Source organism: Pipistrellus kuhlii, unplaced genomic scaffold (genome assembly GCF_014108245.1).
Source record: "Pipistrellus kuhlii isolate mPipKuh1 unplaced genomic scaffold, mPipKuh1.p scaffold_m20_p_10, whole genome shotgun sequence".
Lineage (NCBI taxonomy): Eukaryota > Metazoa > Chordata > Mammalia > Chiroptera > Vespertilionidae > Pipistrellus > Pipistrellus kuhlii.
This window is the reverse complement of record NW_023425405.1, coordinates 40,338,728-40,362,322: the sequence shown is the minus strand read 5'-3', so window position 1 is coordinate 40,362,322 and position 23,595 is coordinate 40,338,728. Positions and strand designations below refer to the sequence as shown.

Sequence of the window (23,595 nt, the reverse complement as noted above, 5' to 3'; positions counted from 1 at the left end):
GAGCAGAGGGGTGGGCTTGGCTTATCAAGAAGGAATCTGTAGGGCGGGTGTGTGTGTGTGGAGGGGGGGGGGGGGGAATAGGGCCAGAGACAGATGTCAGTTGCTCCCAGGTCGGGGAGTGGAGCCGGGAGGAGCTCCAACCTGGAGCCGTTCCGCACTGCGCGCCCCGCTGGCCGCTCGCCCTCCCCCCGGACTCCCGCTCCGGGCTCGGCGACTCCTCCCGGGGCCGCGCCGCTCTCCCCGCGCCCGCCCGCCGGGCCCCTCAGTCCGCGCTCCAGCGGCCGGTCGCGCTCCGCATCGGGTCGGAGCGCAGCCCCCGGCGGTGCGTCAGCGCCAGGCGGGCCTCCGCCGCCCGCTCCCGCCCTCCGCCTCCGCCTCCGCCCCCGCCCGGCCCCGCGCGATCCGGCCCGGGAGGCGGGGAGCGGGAGCGGGAGCGCGGTCCCCAGGTCCCGAGCCCGACCCCGGGGAGCCGGCGGCGGCGCGGGAGACCCGCAGGCTGGAGGGGAGCGGGTCCGGGGGCGCGGAGGGCGCGCGGGGAGGTGAGCCGGGAGCGGAGGGGAGCGGGGCGGGGAGAGGAGGGGAGCGGGTCCGGGGGGAGGGCGCGGAGGGGAGCGGGGCGGGGAGCGGGTTCGGGGGGCGTGGAGGGCGCGCGGGGAGGTGAGTCGGCTGCGGAGGGGAGCCGGGCGGGGAGGCGGCGGCCGCTGGAGACCCGCAGGCTGGAGGTGAGCGCGGAGGGGAGGGTCCGGATGCAGCCGGCGCCACGCGCTCGATCCTCCCTCCCCGGGTCCTCCCTCCCCGGGTCCTCCCTCCTGGGACCCCGCGCCCTCCCCGCCCCGCTCCCCTCCGCGCCCTCCGCCGGAGCCGGTGCCGAGCGGCGGCGGCCCAGATCGCGCCCCTGGGGAGGGGCGGGGAGAGGGAGGGCTCCGGAACGGTGTCTGTTCCCCCGATTCCTCCCCGTAACTCCTCTGGGTCTCCCCTCGCTCCCGCAGACACCGAGGCTGGGCCAGGAGGAAGAAGGCCGGGATCCAGACTCCGTCCCAGGTAAGCTGTGCCCCTGGCGCTGCCCCTGCCCCTGCCCGGAGGGACCGGCAGGCTCCCTCCGCCCCCCTGACAGCCCGGCTCCCCACCGCTTTGGGGGATTGATGCAGCGCGTTTCATTGAAAATCGTGCCTCCCTGCTCTGCCAGCACGGGAGTGTTTTTAGTATTCATTTTGTTTATCAGCCAGATAGGTGACCGTGGTGTGCTCAGGCCATTGTGTGTTTATAGAAAGTAATTGGCTTCCTCTGGAGGTGCCCTCAATTATGTTGGAGCCCAGTGTTCAGCCCGCAGCCAAAACTTGTTGAAAATCATGCCCTAAAAATCTGGCTCTTACAAAAATAGGGCAGAGAGAGCGAGAGGATCTTTGTCAGGAGATTTCCATTGCTCCCATCCTTTGGGGAAGAATTGGTGTCAGTTTTCACTCTTCAAGCAGTTCATTTTTTTATTTTTATTTTTTTAGATAGAAAACCGTATTGCAGGCCATGGTTAATTATTCGTCATTGTGGGTGAAATGGGGAGAAATGGAACACAGTTCTGACCTTTCCCCCATCTTCATGTCTTTGGTTAGATTACAGTCCTGTTAGCTGCCCCACACTTTTTCCACCTTTATTATTTCTTTGCTGTGTTAATCTCCATTTATTATTTTTTCTTTCTCTAAGGTGTGTATTTTTTTTACTCTGCACCTCTCCCTCTGTTGTTTCAAAAATTAAAAGCTGTTTACAGAAGAAAAATACCCATCCTAGATAATTTTCAGAATATTTAGAAACAGTTTGCAGTTTCTTTTCTCTTAGCTAATCAGTCTTTTGGGGGTTGAGGGAAGAGACAATATCAATAATGGTAAATTGAGCTGATTGTGCAAAGAGGAAATGAAAAGCTATATCTACGTCACTTTTTCTTGCAGTGATGACATGGAAAATGTACTTATAGTGAGTGAACATAATTACCTTTTAATATTGAATAACACAGGTGAAGGTAAACAAATGTTTACAGAAAGGATCATAAATGAGTTAGAAAGGTGAGAAAGAAGGCAAAGGGGAAGTTTAAAAGACTAGGCCTTCAGGACATCAGGAGATACATTCATTCTGTGCTCAGCCAGTAACCGTGACATTCACATAACCATGACATTGGCATATTCATTACCTGCTTTGGGCCTCCGTGTCTTGGTCAGTGAAAAGAGGGATCTTACCTCGAGACCTATTACATATCTTTTGGTCCTGACATTTTTTGATGCATTCAGCAGCAAAGAATATTTATTGGATTCTTATTTACTATGTGCCAGGCATTGTGGAAGCAGTGATGGAGAAGATAAACCTGGTTCTGCCCCCAGAAGATTTTTGTCTGGTGGGGGAAATAATAGTGAAAAAAGAAACAATGGCATAAGGTAATTACAAAGGAAACATAAAAGGAGCGGAAAGGAAAACAAAGCCAAACTGTGGTGACTCACTCTGTTCAAGAGACATAACAGCTTGTGAGAAGTTCTCCACCTGGGAGCCAGAATGGTCTTTTCTTACTTCTAGAAAAGGATGCAGTGTCTGGACCATCTATGATAATAACAGCGTGATACTCGAATTAGACCGGACTTCCTTCTGGACAAAGCCGGGGCTTTGAGGGAAGCCCTGGTCCCAGGTGCCAGAGGGAAGCCGTGCTGGCAGCCAGGGGAAGGAAGGCCTACTCTTTCCTTAAAAAAATTTTATTTTATCATTTAAAGCACATGTGTCAAACACAAGGCCCGCGGGCCAAATCCGTCCCGCCAGGCCTTGCAATGTGGCCCGCACCGCGCTGTCATCACTGCACTCCGCTGCGTTTCCATCACAATGACAGTTTATGACTGTTCAGTAAACCATTCGGCCCGCGATTTAGGCTGGATTTTAGATTTTGGCCCCTTCTCTGATTGAGTTCGACACCCCTAATTTAAAGTATTTCACATAGCCGAAGTCGGTTTGGCTCAGTGGTAGAGTGTTGGTCTGCGGACTGAAGGGTCCCAGGTTCGATTCCGGTCAAGGGCATGTACATCAGTTGTGGGCACATCCCCAGTAGGGGGTATCCAAGAGGCAGCTGGTCGATGTTTCTCTCTCATCGACGTTTCTAGCTCTCTATCTCTCTCCTTTCCTCTCTGTAAGAAATCAATAAAATATATTTAAAAAAAAATAAAATAAAGTATTACACATAATAGTATATATATCTCCTTCCCTGCCCCCCCCCCCCATAGATCTTCCCTCAGCCTCCCCTAACCCTTGTCACATGCCTTTATCCCACCCCACCCCCACTGTCTTGTGTCCATTGTTTGTGCTTATACACATGCATACAAGTCCTTCGGTTGATCTCTTTTCCCCCTCCCCAGCATTCCCCAGTCTTTCCACTATAATTTGACAGTCTGTTCAGTGCTTTACTGCCTCTGTGTCTATCTTTTTGTTCATCAGTTTATAACCTTTTATTTTCCATAAATGAGTGAGATCATGTGGTATTTTTCTTTCATTGCCTGCACAGATTTCGTACACCCGGCCTCTGGTAGGGAAGAACAGTCAGACAGGATGGGATTGAGAGGTGTGCAGGGGCTATCGAGTTTGTTTTGGGCCTTTTTGGTGATGGTCAGGAAGGTAGCTAGAGTTCTGAGTGCCACAGAAGACCATTGAATTTTAAGGAGGGAGAGACATCATCCCTCCTTTACGTTTTCAGATGATCTTAGCTGCTCTGTGGAGAATGATTTGGGAAGAGGCAAAGGAGAATGTAGAGAGAGACTTCATTAGAAAGAGTTTGTAGAATTTGGATGCGAAGTGCTAGAGACTGAATTAAACTGGTGTCAGTGGAGAGGGATTTAAGAAATACTTTGGAGAACAGGAGTTGAAGTGGATTGTATGTAAAGGGTGAGGGAAAGCCAGGACTCAAGAATGACTCCCAGATTTTTGATTCATGAAACTTGTAGATTATGGTATCACTTATTGAAATGAGAAAATCCGGATTATTTTATTTAAATTCTTTATTGTTGAAAGTATTGCATATGTCTCCGCCCCCTCCCCCACCCCATTGACCTCTCCCCGGCCACTCCCAACCCCCATCACATGCCCTCACCCCCCTACTGTCTGTGTCCATTGGTTATGCTTATATGAATGCTACATGATTTTAAATATAAAAAAAAAAAAAAAGACTTGGAAACAAAAGAATTCATTGTTGGAAATGACTGCAGGAGTCAAGTACAACCTCTTGGTTTTCCTTTAAAAAAATATTTTAAAGTATATTTTTATTGATTTCAGAGAGAGGAAAGGAGAGGGAGAGAGAGATAGACACATCAATGATGAGAGAGAATCATGACTGGCTGCCTTCTACATGCCCCTACTGCAGGTCAAGCCTGCAACCCTGACATGTGCCCTGACCGGGAATCAAACCTTGATCTGCTAGTTTGTGGATAGACAGACATTCAACCACTGAACCACAGTGGTTGAATGTCTGTCAACCACTGAGGTTTTTGTTTTCCATTTTACAAAGGAAACAGACTCAAAAAACAAATTGGTTTCAGAAGCCGAGGCCTGTTCTTTCTTTTCGATGTCATATAAACAAATCTTCCATAATTACCGTAGTAGTCTCCTCAGTTATCTAGTCTATATTTTCTATGGAAAACATCGAATGAAACGATTGCGAGACTAGTCAAAGCATGGCCCATTGACCACAGGGACCACATTTGTAATCATGGAAAATAACACTAGTGGGAGAACAACCGCTGCCTTTGAAGGGGGGAAGCTGGAGAATTTACATGCAGTCTTTTCCCTTTTCCACTCGGGCAGTACCAGCAGCAGGAGAGCCTCTCACTATTTGTAATTTTCTCTTCCCTTCCCTTAAAATGTGTCACCCCGCCACACAGCTTACTTTGCTCCTGTTTTTGCATAACATGCAGAATTCAGAATGTTCTAGCGAGGTATCTCTCCCTGCTGTCTGACAAGGGGCTCCTCTTCCTTCTCCAGACACCCTGGGCTCTGCTGACCTGGTGAGGCCCACGGGCATCACCTGGGAGCGTGGGAGAATACAGAACCTCGAGCCTCCTTCCAGAACTAGAGAAACCAGAATGCATTTTGACACAATCCCCGGGTGATCGTATTCACGTTAGAATTTGGTAGGCGCTCTTCCAGAGCCAGCCAGTCCACTTGGAAACTCCCGCCTGCTCGGGTCAGCAGAGCCCAGGGTGTCTGGAGAAGGAAGAGGAGCCCCTTGTCAGACAGCAGGGAGAGATACCTCGCTAGAACATTCTGAATTCAGCATGTTGTGCAAAAACAGGAGCAAAGTAAGCTGTGTGGCGGGGTGACACATTTTAAGGGAAGGGAAGAGAAAATTACAAATAGTGAGCGGCTCTCCTGCCGCTGTTAATGCCCGATTGGAAAAAGGGAAAAGACTGCATGTAAATTCTCCAGCTTCCCCCCTTCAAAGGCAGCGGTTGTTCTCCCACTAGTGTTATTTTCCATGATTACAAATGTGGTCCCTGAGAAAGAAAATACCTACTGAAAAAGGCTCCCAGTGGCTGGCTGGGCTCAAATTTTAAAAACAAACAAATATACAACAACGATTCAAAACAAAACAAAACAGAGCCTAGCAGCCATTACACAAGGGCTTCTCATTGCAAACTCCACTTCAGGGGAAAGCCTGCTCTGAACGGCCTGCCTGCACTATGTTTCTGCCATCTGAGTCAGGCCTTAGGAAGCAGTTCCTGGAACCCTAGTTCAACCAATAGGACTGAGGCTTTCCCTCCTGCATTGGAGCTGCACAGCTGTATCCCCATCAGTTCCTCCACTGACCAATCAGAGCGGCTTCATTCTGACCAATCAGTACAAGGCCTTTTGGACCACTCAGACTGAAGATTTGGAGTCCTCATTTGCATGAGTGGAAGGGGGCCAAGGACAGAGACTTCTGTCTCTGTAAATCAGCTCCCCTCTGGTTCTGAGAATGCACTTTCCCTTCCCACAGAAGACTGTTTTCTGGCTGGAGCAGAGCAGGCCAGGGCAGACGGGCACAGAATGGAGCATAGCTCCAAAGAGCGAAGCAGGCTGGTGTGGAGCATAGCTGAGAGGTCTAGCCAGAGAGGGTGCTGGCCTTGTGGGCCGCCTCACAGCCTTGCTGTATCACAGATGTGCTGTTTTGCACTGAATCAAGTTTCCTTCTCACTGAACCCCACACTGGAATTCCTGTTGGCATTGAATTGGCGCCAAGCAGGACTGGTTGACACAAACAATAATGTAAAGAGGAGCATAATTGAGGATCAAAAAGCCACATAAGTTCTCTCCAAATACCAAAATAAGTATTAGGTTGAATCCTGAAACTTTTAGTAGAGGTGTTTTAGTCTCGGCTGATGGTCTTTATAACAAAATCTTGATGCCCAAGCTGAATTCCAGACCAAGGAAATAAAAATCTGAGCAGGTGTGTGGGGGTGACTAGGTATCACTATGTTGTAAAGGTCCTCGGTCAGTCGATTGTGCAGCTCAAGTCGAGAACCCCTGCTTTAGTAGGTCCTTCCTTGACGCAAGAGGCAGCTCTGAGATTGCAGTTCTGCCTGTACACTCACCCAAACCCCGGGATCCTCTGTTTCTCTCCTAGCACCAAGCAGAGTCAGCAAAACTCAGGTCACACTCTGCAGTGTGTATGAAATTTCGCCCATGGGGCTTTTCAAACATTAAGGGAGGCGGGATTTTTTTTAAAAGAGGCACTTACTGTTGGCCAATTTTGTTAAAATGTGAGTAAAAACAGTTACTGCTGACGAAATGCTCTAAAATTGGATTGTGGTGATGGTTGCATAACTGTAAATTTACTGAGAATTATTAATGTTTACACTCAAAGTGGGTAAATTTTATGCTGTGTAAATTACACCCCAATGAAGCTTCTTTTCAGTTGCTGTGTATGCATCTACATTCTTGATTTCAACATATAATTAGATAGGAAGCCAGTGCCTGTTTTGTGTAATTGGAGTGTCAGGTCCTAGCCTGATGCCTAGTGGATAGGGCCGTTGGGTTGATGAATGGTTGGGGATGGATGGATGGATGGATGGATGGATGGATGTCATTATGATCATGGGTTGTGGCCTCATTTCTAAATTGATGTCAATCACCAGAGACCCCTAAAGTTTATAGCACTCAGTGGACGTTAGTGTCATTTGTAATCTGTTTTTTGTTATGGCATTGAAATCAGGCAAACAAATTTGTGTAGGCCTTTCATAGAAGATTTTTTTTTTTGCAAGTGACTTACTGCAATACAGAAAAAGTTGTATTCGGTAGCAACATATGCATCTTTATCTCAGTGCCGTCTGCAGTAAGGTTATTGTTTATTTATTTTATAACTGGCAGTTTGTAGTTTGTACTTCTTTTCCCCCTTCACCTATTTTGCTCATCCTCCCACCCCTCATCCCAATGGCAACCACCAATTTGTTCTCTGTATCTATGAGTCTGCTTCTGTTTTATTTTACTTATTTTTTTTAGATTCCACATATAAGTGAAATCATATGGTATTTCACTTAGCATTATATTGTACCTTCCAGCTCTATCCATGTTGTTGCAAATGGCAAGATTTTGTTCTTTTTTAAGGCTGTTTCCATATCTTGGCTATTGTGAATAATGTTGCAGTGAATAGAGGGATGCACATTTCTTTTTTGAGTTAGTGTTTTTGTTTTTTTTCAGATAAATACCCAGAAGTATGCTGGGCCCTTTGATAGTTTTGCTTTTAATTTTTTTTAAGAACCTCTATACTGTTTCCATAGTTCCTGCACCAGTGTCCATTCCCACCAACAGTGCCCAAGGGTTCCTTTTTCTCCACATCCTTGCCAACACTTGTTATTTTTTTGTCACCCTGTGTGCTTCCGCATTGAGCGTCTGCCCCATGGTGCTCAGTGTGCATCATAGTGACTGGTCGTTCCTCCAGTCATTCCGCTGTTCAATCGGTTTGCATATTAGGGTTTTATTATATAGGATGAGCACACCTCTTCCCCTTTTCCCTCATACCCAAAAAGAAAGCCCTTTCTTAAATTCCTTACATTTGCCCAAATGACACATGCCTTAGCTCCATGGTTGGCAAACTGCGGCTCGCGAGCCACATGCAGCTCTTTGGCCCCTTGAGTGTGGCTCTTCCACAAAATACCACAGCCTGGGCAAGTCTGTTTTGAAGAAGTGGCATTAGAAGAAGTTTAAGTTTAAAAAAATAGGCTCTCAAAAGAAATTTCAATTGTTGTATTGTTGATATTTGGCTCTGTTGATTAATGAGTTTGCTGACCACTGCCTTAGCTGAACTGCATGCACACGGATTCTAATCCTAGTTCCCTCACTTTGTCTCTTACGACCTTGAACAAATAAATTATCCTTTGCTTGTCTTAATTTCTTCATCTTTAAAATGAAGGGCATCCTGTGGTGATTGTGGGAATTCAATCAGTTAATCTGTAAAGCACAACAAACCTGACAGAGAATGTGCTATAATGAATATTAGGTTATATTGTTTTTTCTTTCTAAAGATTAATTTGCCCTAATTAGTTTGGCTCAGTGGGTAGAGCATTGGCCTGCGGATTCATGGGCCCCAGGTTTGATTCCGGTCAAGGGCATGTACCTTAGTTGCGGGCACATCCCCAGTCGGGGGGGGGGGGGGGGGGTGGATGTATAGGAGGCAGCTGATCAATGTTTCTCTCTCATTGATGTTTCTGACTCTCTCTCCCTCTCCATTCCTTTCTGTACAAAAATTAAAAAATATATTTAAAAAGCATAAAGATTAATTTACTGGGGTTTTTTTTTTAGTCATTTTATGTGATCCATTTCTAGGATAAAAAGTTAAATATTTTTAGCTGCAGTCATTTCAAATTTCATTTAGTACAAAACCCCAAAACATGTTTTTGAAACATTCCACCTTTCCTGTAAAATCCATTAAGTTCTCTGAAATAATCCACATCTGCTTTTAGCATAAAAGAAATTGTGCAATGAGGAGAGAAAGGAAGAGTATTTTTCATTCATTCCCATTAGTGACACTGATTTATGGCATGCTGATTATTATTCTGGAGAAAGTTACTTCGAATATTTCAGATGTTAGTCACTTAAAGAATTTGACAAATTTCCCCAGAAAGACTAATTGTGTTGTATTCTATTCCACCAATGAATAAAAGAAGAAAAGATTTCACAAGTATTATCTAATTTAAGGCCATACACACATTGCTAATATCATTGAGAAGCTAACTTGCTCAATGATGAGTTAGAGGATATAGGGTGAATGATAGAAGCCAATCATATTTAATTCTTTATTATATTTTAATGCCTGTTTTTCTTACGGTATTATATAAGTGCCAAGGTTCATTAGTAGTTCATTCTTTCGTAGTTGATTTGTCTTATTCTCATTTACTAAGAGTCAGGTGTATAGGATAGTTGATAGACCACGCCAAATGACTCTTGAGAGTGCTTATGTTTGCATTCATTGCTTGATTCTTGTCTGTGTCCTGACCAGAGATGGAACCCACAGCCTTGGCGTATCAGGAGCACACTCTCCCCAGCTGAGCTACCTGTCCAGGGCCTTTGTTTTCCATGCTTTTTCTGTCTTCTGTTGTCCTGTGTGCTATAACTGGGGTCCTATCGTAGTCCTTTCTACCACTAGCAGCTTTTCTCATCTGCTGCCTCTGATCTGCGGGAAACTGGGTAATCAGATTAGAACTGTGTTTTTAAAAACGTTCTATATAGATGAAGATACCCTCTCTTCCTTTTGTTCCCTAGTGCCCTGTTGCTCAAAGAGGGGTCTGCAGACAGCGGCAACAGCTCACCGGACTAGAAATGCAGACGCTTGGGCCTCACTCCGGAACTGCTGAGTCAGAGCCAGTGTTTTAACAATATTCTCAGGTGATTCATGTGCACATTGAGATCTGAGCAGCCCCACTTTAGCACGTCAGCTCTGTGACAGTTAATTTTTCCATGCTCAGATCCCTTTTTAGCTCGCAAATTGTGACTTACTTGTGCTCTAAGTTTATTGCTTGCTGAAATATTTTATGTCTGCAAATGAGGGCCGTTTTATAATGTCTATAAAGGTGTATTCACCTTTGGTAAGAGGTAACTGATGGACATTTTGTTTTCTCTCCCCTAGGATATCCCTGGTGATCTTGGAAGAGTCTGTGCCATGGAATCCATCTCAATGATGGGAAGCCCTAAGAGCCTTAGTGATACTTTTCTGCCGAATGGCATAAATAGCATCAAAGATGCAAGGAAGGTCACTGTAGGTGTCATTGGAAGTGGGGATTTTGCCAAATCCCTGACCATTCGGCTTATTAGATGTGGCTATCACGTGGTCATAGGAAGTAGGAATCCTAAATTCGCTTCTGAGTTTTTTCCTCACGTGGTAGATGTCACTCACCATGAAGATGTGCTAACCAAAACAAACATCATATTTGTGGCTATACATAGAGAACATTACACCTCCCTGTGGGACCTGAGACATCTGCTCGTCGGTAAAATCCTGATTGATGTGAGCAATAACATGAGGATAAACCAATACCCAGAGTCCAATGCTGAGTACTTGGCTTCCCTATTCCCGGACTCACTGGTCGTCAAAGGATTTAATGTTATCTCCGCCTGGGCTCTTCAGTTAGGGCCTAAGGATGCCAGCCGGCAGGTGTGTATTTCTAAATTTTATTCTTGTTTATCTAGTGTTTTGTAGTTAAACAAGTAGCATACATTTAAAAACCAAATTAGGACCCCCTCCAATGATTAGCATGTTGAAAACTACATATTAACACCTGGAAGTTCTGATCTTGTGGGGACATACAGCTTTTCTTGCACTTCTCTGTCATAACCAGCTAAGCCAAGGAAAGGCAAGGTTGGCTGATGAAGAATGGAACATGGTGAATGATCTCCCCTTGCTTCCTCAAAAAGAGAAACAAACAGCAAGCATGTCCTTTTCTTTCACTCCTTCCCTCCCAGCCTTCTTTCCCCCCTCTTCTTCCTTCTCCCCTCCTCGCTGGCAGCTACTCGGTGGCTGTATTCCATCGCTGTGTGAAATACTACTTCCGGGGATCCCCAAGAAGAAGGCTTTGGGAGTGCCTTTTTATTTTACATAGATGACTCCTAGAATTTATTAAAACACAGTAGTACAGTTTATTTCATTTTTAAGCGTAGGTTTTAATCCATGTGGGGAAGGAAGATAGCAGCAGATTGGATTTCTTAGGTTCTCTGTTAGCCTGGGGGTTGTGTCTGGTTCACCTTGAAAATAAAAGCAGAGGGGGAACTCCCTCCATGCTTTTGTGGAAGGAGAGCCTTTGTAAGTAAACATTTGAATGGTGCGCCTTCAAGGCGTGATCCTGCATTATAATTAAGCATGATGACAAAATACTTTTATTTTTTATTATTTTTTTATTGATTTTTTTTTACTGAGAGGAAGAGAGAAGGATAGAGAGTTAGAAACATCGATCAGCTGCCTCTTGCACACCCCCTATAGGGGATGTGCCTACAACCAAGGTACATGCCCTTGACCGGAATCGAACCTGGGACCTTTCAGTCTGCAGACTGACGATCTATCCACTGAGCCAAACCGGTTTCAGCTACTTTTATTATTTTTGTCCATAAAGATAGTTGGTTAGGAGTCTTAGAAAATAAGTTCAAGTATTATTTCACTGTATGCTGCCTGTCAGTCACAGTGACCATTCACTTTCGGGTCTTTAATTTGTAAGGCTAGTAAAAGAATATATATTTTCCAATTTTCCTAGAGGCTGTTTCTGAGTCCTTTTTTTTCCTTTTACATATCCACCAAAGTTTAGCAATGGATACAGATTAAATTAGAGATAAGCCTGAATTTAACCCTTTTCCCATATTTGTGATCATTTTAATTCTTTAACAACAACAGCAAAATTTGTGGAACAATGTTTTATTGTTCAAAGGGAGCTACAGAAATAGTTTCATTTGTATTTCATACTACTCGTGTCCTTGTTATGAATGTCTGATTTATACTTATAGGTTTATTATAGAATTTTATACTTTAAAGGATTTTTCCAACAAATAAAAGAGTTCACTTCATCATTGTCACAACTGTAATAAATTAATGTAGAATGCTTTTCCTTATTTCTTTGTTATAGAGGTATTGTCCCCCATTCCATTTTAGAAGTCCATGAACATGTGTATAATAGTGTAGACTTTGTCGCTCATATGCTTAATATTAAGTAAAATTAACAATATGAAGAGCTTTACATTGTCAGCATAATGTAGGTTTCACATGCCAGCGTTTCAGTGTGGTCTGTTCTAGAACCCTTATATAAACATCTTCAGGGATAAATATATTTAAGGATCTGTTTTCCCCAAACACTATTTAATAGCAGTATTTTTATAGCCCTCTGTGAGATGACCTACCCATAAGTAATATTATAGTGGCTCACTCTAGCAGTGAATTTGGTGCTCAGCAAGTATTTGTTGCATTCTCATCTGCAGTAGTATATGGAAGAGGTTGTGGTAGTCTGAAAGCCCGCCCCCAACCCCACCCATCTCATCATTAGTGTTCCTATAGAGTTAACATCTTAGTATTAAATGGCAGTTGATTTACTTTTTAAATTAAGTAAGTCTTATTATACCATTCCCTCCCCCCCCCCCCCCCCGTATATTGGCATCATTTAAAGATGAAAGAATCTCATTGTGACTAATGAAATCATGTACTTGAGATAACCCATGTTTTTTCCAGAGATACTTGGTGAATTGGTTTCTGAGCCAAAAGATACATTTTATAATACAGCATCTTGACATAATTTAGAGGTTTTCGTTGCAAATTCAGACCTGAATGCACCCCCATCTTCTTTCTTGCTGAATTACCTGTAAAAGGCAGTGCTTGTAATCACCCTACTAGGCAGAATCACCAACCACTATCTCCTCCAAACTAAATATTATCGTGGAAAGCCTGGCGAGCCAGCCCCACCCTGTTCTTTCTATGTGGAAGGGGTGAGGGGGAGGGAGAGAGAGAGAGAAGGAGCGACAGACAGAGAGAAAGCTGGAGGGGGCAGGGCACAACCACAGCTCCAACTCCACCCACTGCAGGGGAGGCCTGAAATCACCAGAGTCCTCGAACCACCACGTGATCCAGAACCTTTGTTCCTCCCGCCTTCCTTCTCCTGAGGTCATCCTGATTCCAGGTTCTAGCTAGATTTGTCTGCATTTTTTTTTCATGTCATCTCACGGGACTTGGTCATTTATTTTTTTATTTATATATATTACTGATTTTTTAAGAGAGGAAGGGAAGGGATAGAAAGTTAGAAACATCGATGAGAGAGAAACATCGATCAGCTGCCTCTTGCACACCCCCTACTGGGGATGTGCCCGCAACCAAGGTACATGTCCTTGACCTGAATCGAACCTGGGACCTTTCAGTCCACAGGCCAAGGCTCTATCCGCTGAGCCAAACCGGTTTCGGCAGGACTTGGTCATTTTTAATGACACTATTGTGATCTATTAATAATTAATTAATTAATTAATGCTTTATCTCCTTTTTGCATCACTTGGTCATCACACGTGATGCTCCGCAGACTAAGCGGAGGGTGGGATCATCACTGTTTCTACAAGCAGCGGTGGTAATGATGTGTCTTTGTTTTTGCTGCAGGTTTATATTTGCAGCAACAATATTCAAGCCCGACAACAGGTCGTTGAACTTGCCCGGCAGTTGAATTTTACCCCCGTCGACGTGGGATCATTATCCTCAGCCAGGGAGATTGAAAACTTACCCCTGCAGCTCTTTACCCTCTGGAGAGGGCCGGTTGTGGTAGCCATAAGCCTGGCCATTTTCTTCTTTCTTTACTCCTTTGTCAGGGATGTGATACATCCCTATGCTAGAAACCAGCAGAGTGACTTCTACAAGATCCCCATTGAGATTGTGAATAAAACCTTGCCCGTAGTTGCCATCACTTTGCTGTCCCTGGTATACCTGGCAGGTCTCCTGGCAGCTGCTTACCAACTCTATTACGGCACCAAGTACCGGAGATTCCCCCCTTGGCTGGAGACCTGGCTGCAGTGTAGGAAACAGCTTGGATTACTAAGTTTTTTCTTCGCTTCGGTCCACGTGGCCTATAGCCTCTGCTTGCCAATGAGAAGATCAGAGAGGTACTTGTTTCTCAACATGGCTTATCAGCAGGTATGGAGCATGTTTGTTATTTATCTGATGCTTAGTATAACTTGTAAACCGTAGGATTAAAAGTTGGGAACAACTTTGCATACCTTGGTATAGTTAGGGCAGGAAAAGTACTGTTCTTTAAGTAATGTTTCTGCATGGAGTTACATGGCTAGTGCAAAATCATTGAGGGTGAAAGCTGCAACCATCCCTTTCTTTGCAGAATAATAGCAGAGAAATAAAAGATTAGGGTTTTTTCCTTCTTCTTCTTCTTCTTCCTTCTTTCTTCTTTCTTCTTCTTCTTTCTTCTTTCTTCTTCGATTATAGAGAGAAAAAAGAGAAAGAGAGCCCTGACCGGTTTGGCTCAATGGATAGAGCGTTGGCCTGTGGACTGAAGGGTCCCAGGTTTGATTCCGGTTAAGGGCATGTACCTTGGTTGCAGGCACATCCTCAGTAGGAGGTGTGCAGGAAGCAGCTGATCGATGTTTCTCTCTCATCCATGTTTCTAACTCTCTATTCCTCTCTCTTCCTCTCTGTAAAAAAAAAAAAAAAAAAAAAAAAAAAATCAATAAAATATGTTTTTTGAAAAAGCGAGAGAGAGAGCATTGATGTGAGCAGAAATATAGATTGGTTGTTTCCTGCACATGCTCCAACCAGAATCGCAGCTTGTGTATGTGTCCCGACGGGGAATCAAACCTTTGATTCCTACCAACTGAGCCACACAGGCTATGGCTGTTCTTTTAACTTTAATGTTCTTATTGCAGTGATTGCTTTCAGTACTGAACAGTTCATTAGTTTTGTAATTGAAACTAATTTGCAAAATGTTAAGGCAATCTCAGTAAATGTATACAATAAAATTAGAACCAGTGAAAACATAAAGCAGAACAGGAAGTCCATATCAGAAGACATATGCTTAAAAGGTTTTTGTTAGCGAAAAGCAGGAAGGATATCAGTTTCTCAGGTGAAGCTTTTCTAGCACTTAGCTCAAGAACATCGCCAGGAGAGCTTCACGGAGGGAACTTGTTGCTGGATTAGACTGAACTCCCCAATCATTCGCACTCAGCGAATGTAAAATAAAGTGTACCATGGGAGCTCTTGGATGTAGCATTTCTCGGTGAAAGCTGAGGACACTGCACCAAATATGTAAACACTTTTTCTTCTTATAAGGAGCCAAGGCATCATGGGCCAAGTATGTAGCATCTAGTACTTACATGTGTTTCAACAATTTCAACCTAGAATAATTTTTCGGGGAAAAATTACATGAATGTTTTTAATTCATTCTTTCCCTAAAAATACTACTCATAACTGAGTAGGGAGGCTTTCATATCAGCTCTCCCAGCTTCCTCCTTCAGATCTCACCTTCTCCGTGAGGCCTGCATTGGACACCACTTTAAATTCTGCTACCTACTTCCAACTCAACCCTGGATTCCCAACCCTCTTACTCTGCTTGATTATATATACATTATCAATATAGTTATATAGGAATTAGGCAAATAGACCATTGGAAAAGCATATTAAGTAATGAGGCAATTCAAGTGGATAAATATTTGCATTCAGTAGAGTTTTATCCTCAGGGAAATATCAGCTTCCTGTGGAAAAGAAGGTAAGAAGAGATAAACCAACATATAAATACTCTTGATGTGAAAAAGGAACATACAAAAGTAGTTTAGAAATTCTTTTTTAGGTTCTAAGTTGAACTAAGTCCAGAATGTACCCAAACAATTCGATCAAGTTTAAACCAACTTGTAAAAAAGTACCTCAAGACGAAGTCTAACCGCCAGTACTTCTCTGTGTCACCTGGAACAAACCACGTGGCATTTCATGGTCTCTGGACACCGGAGTCCCTGTAACTGTGATGTGTTACAAATGTGAGACAGGTTTACCCACTCTTCTCACTCATATGCAAAGAAAGAGAGAGTCTTAGTCCTCCATTCTCTTTCCCCCCCCCTCCCCCCCATGCCTGAAACAGTACCACCCAGTAATAGGTTCCCCATAACAGTTTGTTAAATTGAATTGATACAACTTAACTGTGTCCCTATGTGAAGTATTCTTATGCCAGGAGTGAACTCTTTGCGGAATCAGTTGATGTTCTGCCCAATAAGGGAAACTTGTGTTTGCTCTCTTGTTAGGTTCATGCGGACATTAAAAACTCCTGGAATGAGGAGGAAGTTTGGAGAATTGAAATGTATATCTCCTTTGGCATCATGAGCCTGGGCTTACTGTCCCTCCTGGCAGTCACCTCCATCCCTTCCGTGAGCAACGCCTTAAACTGGAGGGAATTCAGTTTTATTCAGGTATGTGGGGTTTTGTTTGGCGAGGGAATGGGCTGCATAGAATTACATGTCAGGCACAGTTGACTTTGAAGTACGCGTCTTGTGAAACGAGCCTTTGGAAGCCATGTTTTTGCATGTAAGCTTGGTGGCCTCATATGGTTGGAGGCTAGCTTAGGCCCATCCTGGTTTAGTAAGTGAAGGACCAGTATAGGATTGTGTAGCACTGATAGTCTTGCCTGCAATGCTATGGAAAAAGGTTATTTTAATAAGAAAAGAAAAAAAAATGAAGGTGGGGATGTGAGAGCTTAGAACACGTTGAAGCCAAAAGTCAATGTATTCTTAGCCAAATGAAGAATTATTTTATATTTTGAATCATCCTGCTATGTCCAGAAAAATCTCATTAATTTGAATTCAAGTGAGGAGGAGGTCAGTCTGATATTTAAAAGAATATTTTAAAGTAGTGGCAAACCAGATAACTACGTTAATGGGTTATGACAAGCAACCAGCCTTATGAACTTGTTAGTGTATTTAGTATATAAGTTATATACATATGTATGTGAGTGTCTACAAAGGGGTCTGTATTTGCATTTTTTAAAAATCCTCACTTGGGGACATGCTTTTATTGATTTTAGAAGGAGAGAGAGAGAAGCATCAATACGAGAGAGAAACATTGATTGGCTGCCTCCCTCATTCTTCCCAACCAGGGATTGAACCCACAACCTGGTATGAGCCCTGACCAGGAATGGAACCTGCCATCTTTCTGTTTATGGGACAATACTCCAAACAACAGAGCCACGAGGCCAGGGCTACATTTGCATATTTAAAAATAATATAACTCAGACATAGACCCAATCAGTATTGACTGTATCCACATGGTTTACAGCACTATAATGCCGATAAGTATCATTTGGTGATAAACTGAATTGTGGGGGAGGGGCAGTTTCTTTATTTACTTGAGCTTTTTTGTTTTTAAATTATCTAAAAATATAATTCAAATTAAGGGCATTCCCTGGTCTAAATTCTTTTTCTTCTTTTGAAGGAAAAAAAAAAATGAATACTTTGCAAAGTGCTAGTTTAATCACACCTGGAAATAAATAGAAGGTGCTAGATGGGTGCAGACTATCATTATAAATTTGGATGAGTAATTGCAGGGAAAAGTTTTCTGCTAGAGTTTTGATCCTTTCCCAGTGAAGTCAGATGTTACATCATTCTACAGATGCAATATTACATTGATGTAATAGAGTATTTTTCAAAGTTAACAATCCAACATCATAATTTAGGGAACCAGGAATGCTGACTTTTTAATTTATAAACTGCTTAACTGCAGAGCTCTTAGTAATCTCATTTAATAAGGTCAATAAAGCCACATGCTTGAAATGCTATTTATATTACATGTTAATATATAATGTTTTTCATATTTACCTTCAATTAGCATGTACATATGCATACATAAATATAAACACACTCAATTTTCCTAATATACACAACTGGCAGAAATGTGGATGACCTATATAAAAAAGTTTAGCAGTTTTTGTCAATAACCTAAAGTTTTTACTAGCAATCCCACTTATATCAGTTCTAAGGAAATAAACCAGAATATAGAAAAGGGTGTAGAGTGACATTATGTAGAGTTAAGGAAAGCTGGGAACAAAATAAATAACGAAAAGAACAGTTAAATAAATTACAGCACATCTATTGAATAGGATATTATACAGCATTAAATGTTTCATTCTCAATGACATGAGGGAAAAGTCCTTCACATAATAAATGAGATAATTAGAATATTAAACTATGTAATATGGCTTTAATTGTGTAAAATAAAATCACATATGTAAATATATATGAAAGTGCTTAAATTGTTTAATTTAGTAGAGATCAAAAAGTAGCTCAATAATAATTAAAGATGAAATAGGTTTATTTATGAATTTGAATAATTTGCTTCTTATTCTTTGTTTCTCTTTCTTCCCCCTTCATCCGAAGTCTACTCTTGGCTACGTCGCTCTGCTCATAAGCACTTTCCATGTTTTAATTTATGGGTGGAAACGAGCTTTTGAAGGAGAGTACTACAGGTTTTACACGCCACCGAACTTTGTTCTCGCTCTTGTTTTGCCATCCATTGTAATTCTGGGTAAGAGCATCTTACTTCTTCCATGTATAAGCCAAAAGCTGAAGAGAATTAAAAAAGGCTGGGAAAAGAGCCAGTTTCTGGAAGAAGGTGTTGGAGGAGCAGTTCCTCAATTGTCACCGGAAAGGGTCACAGTCATGTGATGATAAATGGTGCTCGCTGATGCCACGAGAGTTCCTACTGACGCCATTCATTATGTGTATGACTTCTTGTATGTTCAGGTGCCAGTGTGCTGTCTAAATTGCTGTGGGCTGAAACTTGTCCAATGTGATCTCAGCCAAATAGTGGTAGAATTGTCTTCGAATTCATGTTCACAAATGTCATTTTTTGTTGATATGGATTTTTGTAGTTAACTTATTGTTAAAATTTAGGTGTTTTTTTGTTTTTGCACAACTGTGGCATTACTGTTATTTTTAACAAACTATATTCCATAATCAGGCAAAAAAATATAGTTAATAATATAGATACAATATAATGTTAAAAACTTTGCAAACCAGCAGAATTTTAAGTTTTAATATAATTCAATAGATAGTTTTTTTCTGAAGCTCAAAGGTTTTAATTATTATCCAGTGTAAGAATTAGAAACGCATAATCGTATATTTTTAAAGAAAGGGTGCATTACATTAGCATCTAGGTAAAAAGAGTACATGGTTATATTCCTATATTTCTCTCATAAGGTAGGATTTGAAGAATGGCATTAATTTTGTGACTCGATGTGATTTTGTGAACAAATACAAAACTGAAAAGACAAATTGAACCTGAAATTCTATTTAAAAATGCATTGGAGATATGAAAGATATACTGATAATGTGTACCTCATGAAAGATTTTCTTCCTTATCTTGTTACAAAGCAGTTCCATTTGAATACGGTGCCAGGGAGAAGACAGTCATTGTTGGCCTCCAAAACTGATTCTGCTACTTACTGTAGTACCAATCCTGGAAATCCTATCATTGTTTCTAGTTAAAGGGAAAATAGTAGTTATACACAGAGGTAGTTGTTTGTCAACTGATCCATGTTGTTGCACCTTAGCCAGTCATCACACTTTATGGTGCAGGATTTTACAGAAATTCGTTGAGGGATTCTAACATGACTTGTACTGTTCTAAGCACTTTACCTGTATTATCTCCATTTAAAACAGTCCTGTGACAGGGGTAGCTGTCACTCTCATTTTACATATGAGAAAACTGAAGGATAAAAAGTTAAGTAATTTGCCCTAGGTCATGGGGTTAATGGCAGAGCCAGCATTTAAGCCCCCTCAGTCATATTTCAGAGACTGGCCCCTGCCCCATCTCCATGCCTTACATTCATGATGCCGATCTTTCTGCTTCCTCTTTTGTATAAAGGCATGGACATTCTTGAGAGTGAGCTGTGGTTATCAAATAGTGATACAATCCACAGTTCTTACCTTCAGGGAGGATCTTGCCTGGGATATGACCCAGGAGACCCATGGCAGTCCATATGCCTCCTAATACCGTGAGGGACTCCAACAGAGATAGGACCATGGCAATTTTAATAAATGGCTGAGGTTCTACAGAATCTTAGAAAGTCCCTGTAGGCTGGTTATCTCCTTTTCTCTTCTTGAGAAGTCCTCCTGCCTGCTCAGCCATTCATTGGGGAGAGGTTTGCAAGCTTGAAGGATATTAGGGTAATCAGTCAATTATAAATCTACTCTGGAGATATATAATCATACAAATTATTCATAACAATTTTCAGTGCTGACATTCCACATTAAAATCTCCTTTTATTCAAACTTTGGTTAGAGTGCCCTACATTTTTCCCCCCTATGCTCTTTCAACATTGCAGACAAGATTTAATTATATGCACGCCTCTGGAATTATAATATTTCCCAAACTTACCCTCTGAAGACCACTAAGTCCAGCTGCCAAAAATAAAAAGGCATTTGGCTCCCTTTCCCACCAATGGCTCTTTCCCTATTGTGCATTATGTCAGTAAATCACTCATGATTCTCTGACGTTCTCTTCTTGATGAAGTTGAATACCTTTTACTTTTTAATTGAGCTCTCCATTTTCTTTATCTTAGTTATAGTATTTCCCTCTTGATAATTACTTACTTGTTACTTCTTAATAGGAATTCAGTTGGGTGATAACTTCTAAAGGTAAACACTCATAAACTATTGTAGTGGACTAGTGAAATTAGCATATTTTCAATACTTCCTTGTTCCTCAAGTTTCACTGTCTTAAGACCACATGTTCACCATTTCATGTGAAAATACAATTAAATATTATAAAAAAGTTAGATGACTATTGAAGTATATTGTTGCACATATATATTAAATAGTCAATGTATTATAAATAAAATAATCACTCTTAGAGATAAATGGGATTTGGGAAATATGAAAAAACAGTTTATAAAAATATATATACATAAGATGTAACTTGTTTCAAACGGTATCTCCTTTTCTCCCTTACAAAGATAAAATTAGTTTTGAAGTTTTAGAATAAAGGAAGTCTATTATAGTTCTAAATATTTCAAAGCCTTTCTAAAATGCAAAAATACTGACTTGTTTTATTCAGTTGACTTTTAATTGCTTTATTTTACTATTTCCTACCTGATTATTTTCTTCATCACTTTCTTTCATAATTACTTTTATCAAAAATCATTACTCTGGCCTCAGAAGTGGGACTGAATTCTGTTCTTGCTAGATGTGAGAAAGTGGTGGGTACTTTAAGGTAATAGGAATTTGTTTTCTAATCTGTATTTTGAGCCCCTGAGAAAAATTATAAGAAGGTAGAAAATATATCCAGTCTTAAACCTAGGCAAAAAATTAATTATTTCCTAAGAAGAAAATAATCCTGGACTGATCATGCTAATTAGCTTTTTGTGCAGGTGTCATATGACTCTGCTATTAATAATTTTTAAGATCATATTTAAATAATATATTCATGCTAACATATTTTTTCAAAGCATTTATAGAAATTTAGCTAAGATTGCCTATGTGTAGAGGTTTTTATTTAAATTTTAAAATATTTTAATGTATAAATAAATTATATTTCTAGGTATTTATCGGAGATGATTATTTTGTGCTATGAATGGGATTGGCTAATGAGCTCCAGTGTTAAACTACCTGATTATTTTCTAATACATTGGCATAATCCTGACTTGATTAAGGAATTTCACTTTTGAAATTAATTTGATAATAGTAACATAAGGTATATTCATTCATACAGTCAGATTGTGAAAATTATTTGTGTAAAAGGGCTTAAAGAATAAATCATATCCATATTTTTGTATTGTTTATCTCCTATGAAATATGATAAAACATTCTTTTAATTGCCTTTGCCATTACACTACTTCATAATAAATTCTGTTGAGAGAATTCCTCTGAAAGAGGTTTACTTGTGAATTTTAAGATTTCTTAATGAGATATTTTAAATAAAGGACCTTAGATTATATTCATAAGTATTCCTGTAAGAATACTATAAACACTGAACCCATGTCAGTCTATAAAATCTGTTTTTAAATAAGTAAACAGCCTAAAACATTGTGTTGAAATTATTTTGTAAACTCATGCCTTAGAGCAGTGTCAGTGTATTACCAATGATACACCTTGGTCCAGGGTTAAGATTATATTTGTGATGTGTCATCAAGGAAAGGAGATGCTCCATCTTCCATTGTTCCTAAGTCAGTAAGTTAGTAAAACACATTCTGGTGTATATTCAGTCTGTGTAATGGCTCTAAATGGAACTATAATAATTTTAGTGGAAACACAATCTGTTCATACCTTTGAACAGTGAATTTTACAGGAATGAAAAGTTCCTTAATTTTTTTTAATGTGAAAAATTGTAAAGTGCTAATATTCAGAAATGTTGCCCATATGATACCAAAACAATGTTTGGTTCAGCCTAACACATATGCATACTGAGATTTTTGCTTTCCAACTCAATGGATTTTCATTCATGCTGCCATTCAAAATTAGGGCAGACTTTATGGATACTCCCACTGACTAGTCTGGCTAAGTTAAATCACAGAAGCAAGGTCTTTTGTATGATTTCCATAATGCCAACTTCTAGGAAATATTCTCTTAAGATTTTCTTTAAAGGTTTTACATAGTGTTTCAGATAACCAACTTGAACAGGGACTAGTGACCCTGCTTCTTTAAAAGCTGCTGTCTATCAAATTCCTCAACTGCCCTCGCAGTTGGTGGCCTATGTGACTTAAGTGTTGTCCAGAGAGATGTCTGGGGAATGTATGAGTGACTTCTTGGAAGAAGATTCCAGGATGTGTTCGTTTATCTTATTCCTCCATTTGCGGGAATTCTGGAAATAACCAGAGCCTTGACAAATCCAAGAGTACCAAGGCCACACCCTAAGGATGGCACGTTGGAGACTAAAAAGATCTTGACTACTACATTACTTGGGTTGCCTTTTCTGTAGTTAAGCCATTGTAAACTTGGGTTTCTTTATATGAAGTCAAAATCAACCCATTCCGGCCTTCAGTTTTTTGTCATGATACCGTTCAACACTGTTTGAATTAAAGAGAATGCAATAATTCTTACCTTTAAAAGTTTTTAAAGGAAAATGTGCAGTTCATGTTAGAATTGAATTTTCATTGTTAATTAATTATACTCATCTTCTTGTCTTGATCTTTGATTAAATATTTTTGTATCCGCTTAGAAAACAGTCTTCTTTATAACTGTGTAATAGATATTTGCTAAAACTCTGTAATCACCAAATTATTGCTATCAAATTAGATGCTATGTTTTTATATCATTCTCATAGACCTGCCTTATAAACACCTAAATAAAAAGTACTATTTAATGTGTTTTAACTTCTTTTTTGAAATGTTGTATATAAATTAATTTTTCTATCTTACTGAATAATAATTCCATTATTTTATGGAGGCCATCTAATACTTTTCTCTTTCTTTTTAGAAGTATCCAAAAAATACATTTAATAGTTTTGGAATCCTGGGGGTTCTGTTTGTCTGTCTTTGCCAAAGTAATAATTTAGAAAACCATCTATTTAATGAGTTTGTATTCTTAAACATTTATTTTCACTAGCATTTATTCTTTTTTCTTTTGCATTTATTCTTTTTTTTTAAATATATTTTTATTGATTTTGTACAGAAAGGA

At 40.9% G+C, this 23,595-nt stretch overlaps 1 protein-coding gene across 4 annotated transcripts; it reads left to right on the top strand.

The window, feature by feature from the left end:
- Nucleotides 1–272: 272 nt before the first annotated feature.
- STEAP2 (STEAP2 metalloreductase) lies at nucleotides 273–23,285 on the top strand. Of its 4 annotated transcripts, none has more exons than XM_045578461.1 (7): nucleotides 480–539; nucleotides 990–1,041; nucleotides 9,751–9,873; nucleotides 10,115–10,639; nucleotides 13,601–14,128; nucleotides 16,234–16,398; nucleotides 18,358–23,285. In XM_045578461.1, the coding sequence occupies exons 4-7, from the start codon at nucleotides 10,148–10,150 to the stop codon at nucleotides 18,643–18,645; spliced, it is 1,473 nt and encodes a 490-aa protein (XP_045434417.1). In that variant the 5' UTR covers nucleotides 480–539; nucleotides 990–1,041; nucleotides 9,751–9,873; nucleotides 10,115–10,147; the 3' UTR covers nucleotides 18,646–23,285. The 4 variants fall into 4 exon arrangements, with proteins under 4 accessions (XP_045434418.1, XP_045434417.1, XP_045434416.1 ...); XM_045578460.1 differs by lacking the exon at nucleotides 480–539 and adding an exon at nucleotides 662–722; XM_045578462.1 differs by lacking the exon at nucleotides 9,751–9,873 and having other exon boundaries at nucleotides 273–539.
- The last annotated feature ends 310 nt before the right edge of the window (nucleotides 23,286–23,595 follow it).

What these genes read in the sequence shown, in the direction of transcription:
- STEAP2 (XM_045578462.1), top strand. Translation starts at nt 10,148, where the DNA reads ATGGAATCCATCTCAATGATGGGAAGCCCTAAGAGCCTTAGTGATACT. An exon ending in CTAAGGATGCCAGCCGGCAG is followed by an intron (nt 10,640 to 13,600) that starts GTGTGTATTTCT and finishes TTTTTGCTGCAG; the next exon opens with GTTTATATTTGCAGCAACAA. An exon ending in GGGAATTCAGTTTTATTCAG is followed by an intron (nt 16,399 to 18,357) that starts GTATGTGGGGTT and finishes CTTCATCCGAAG; the next exon opens with TCTACTCTTGGCTACGTCGC.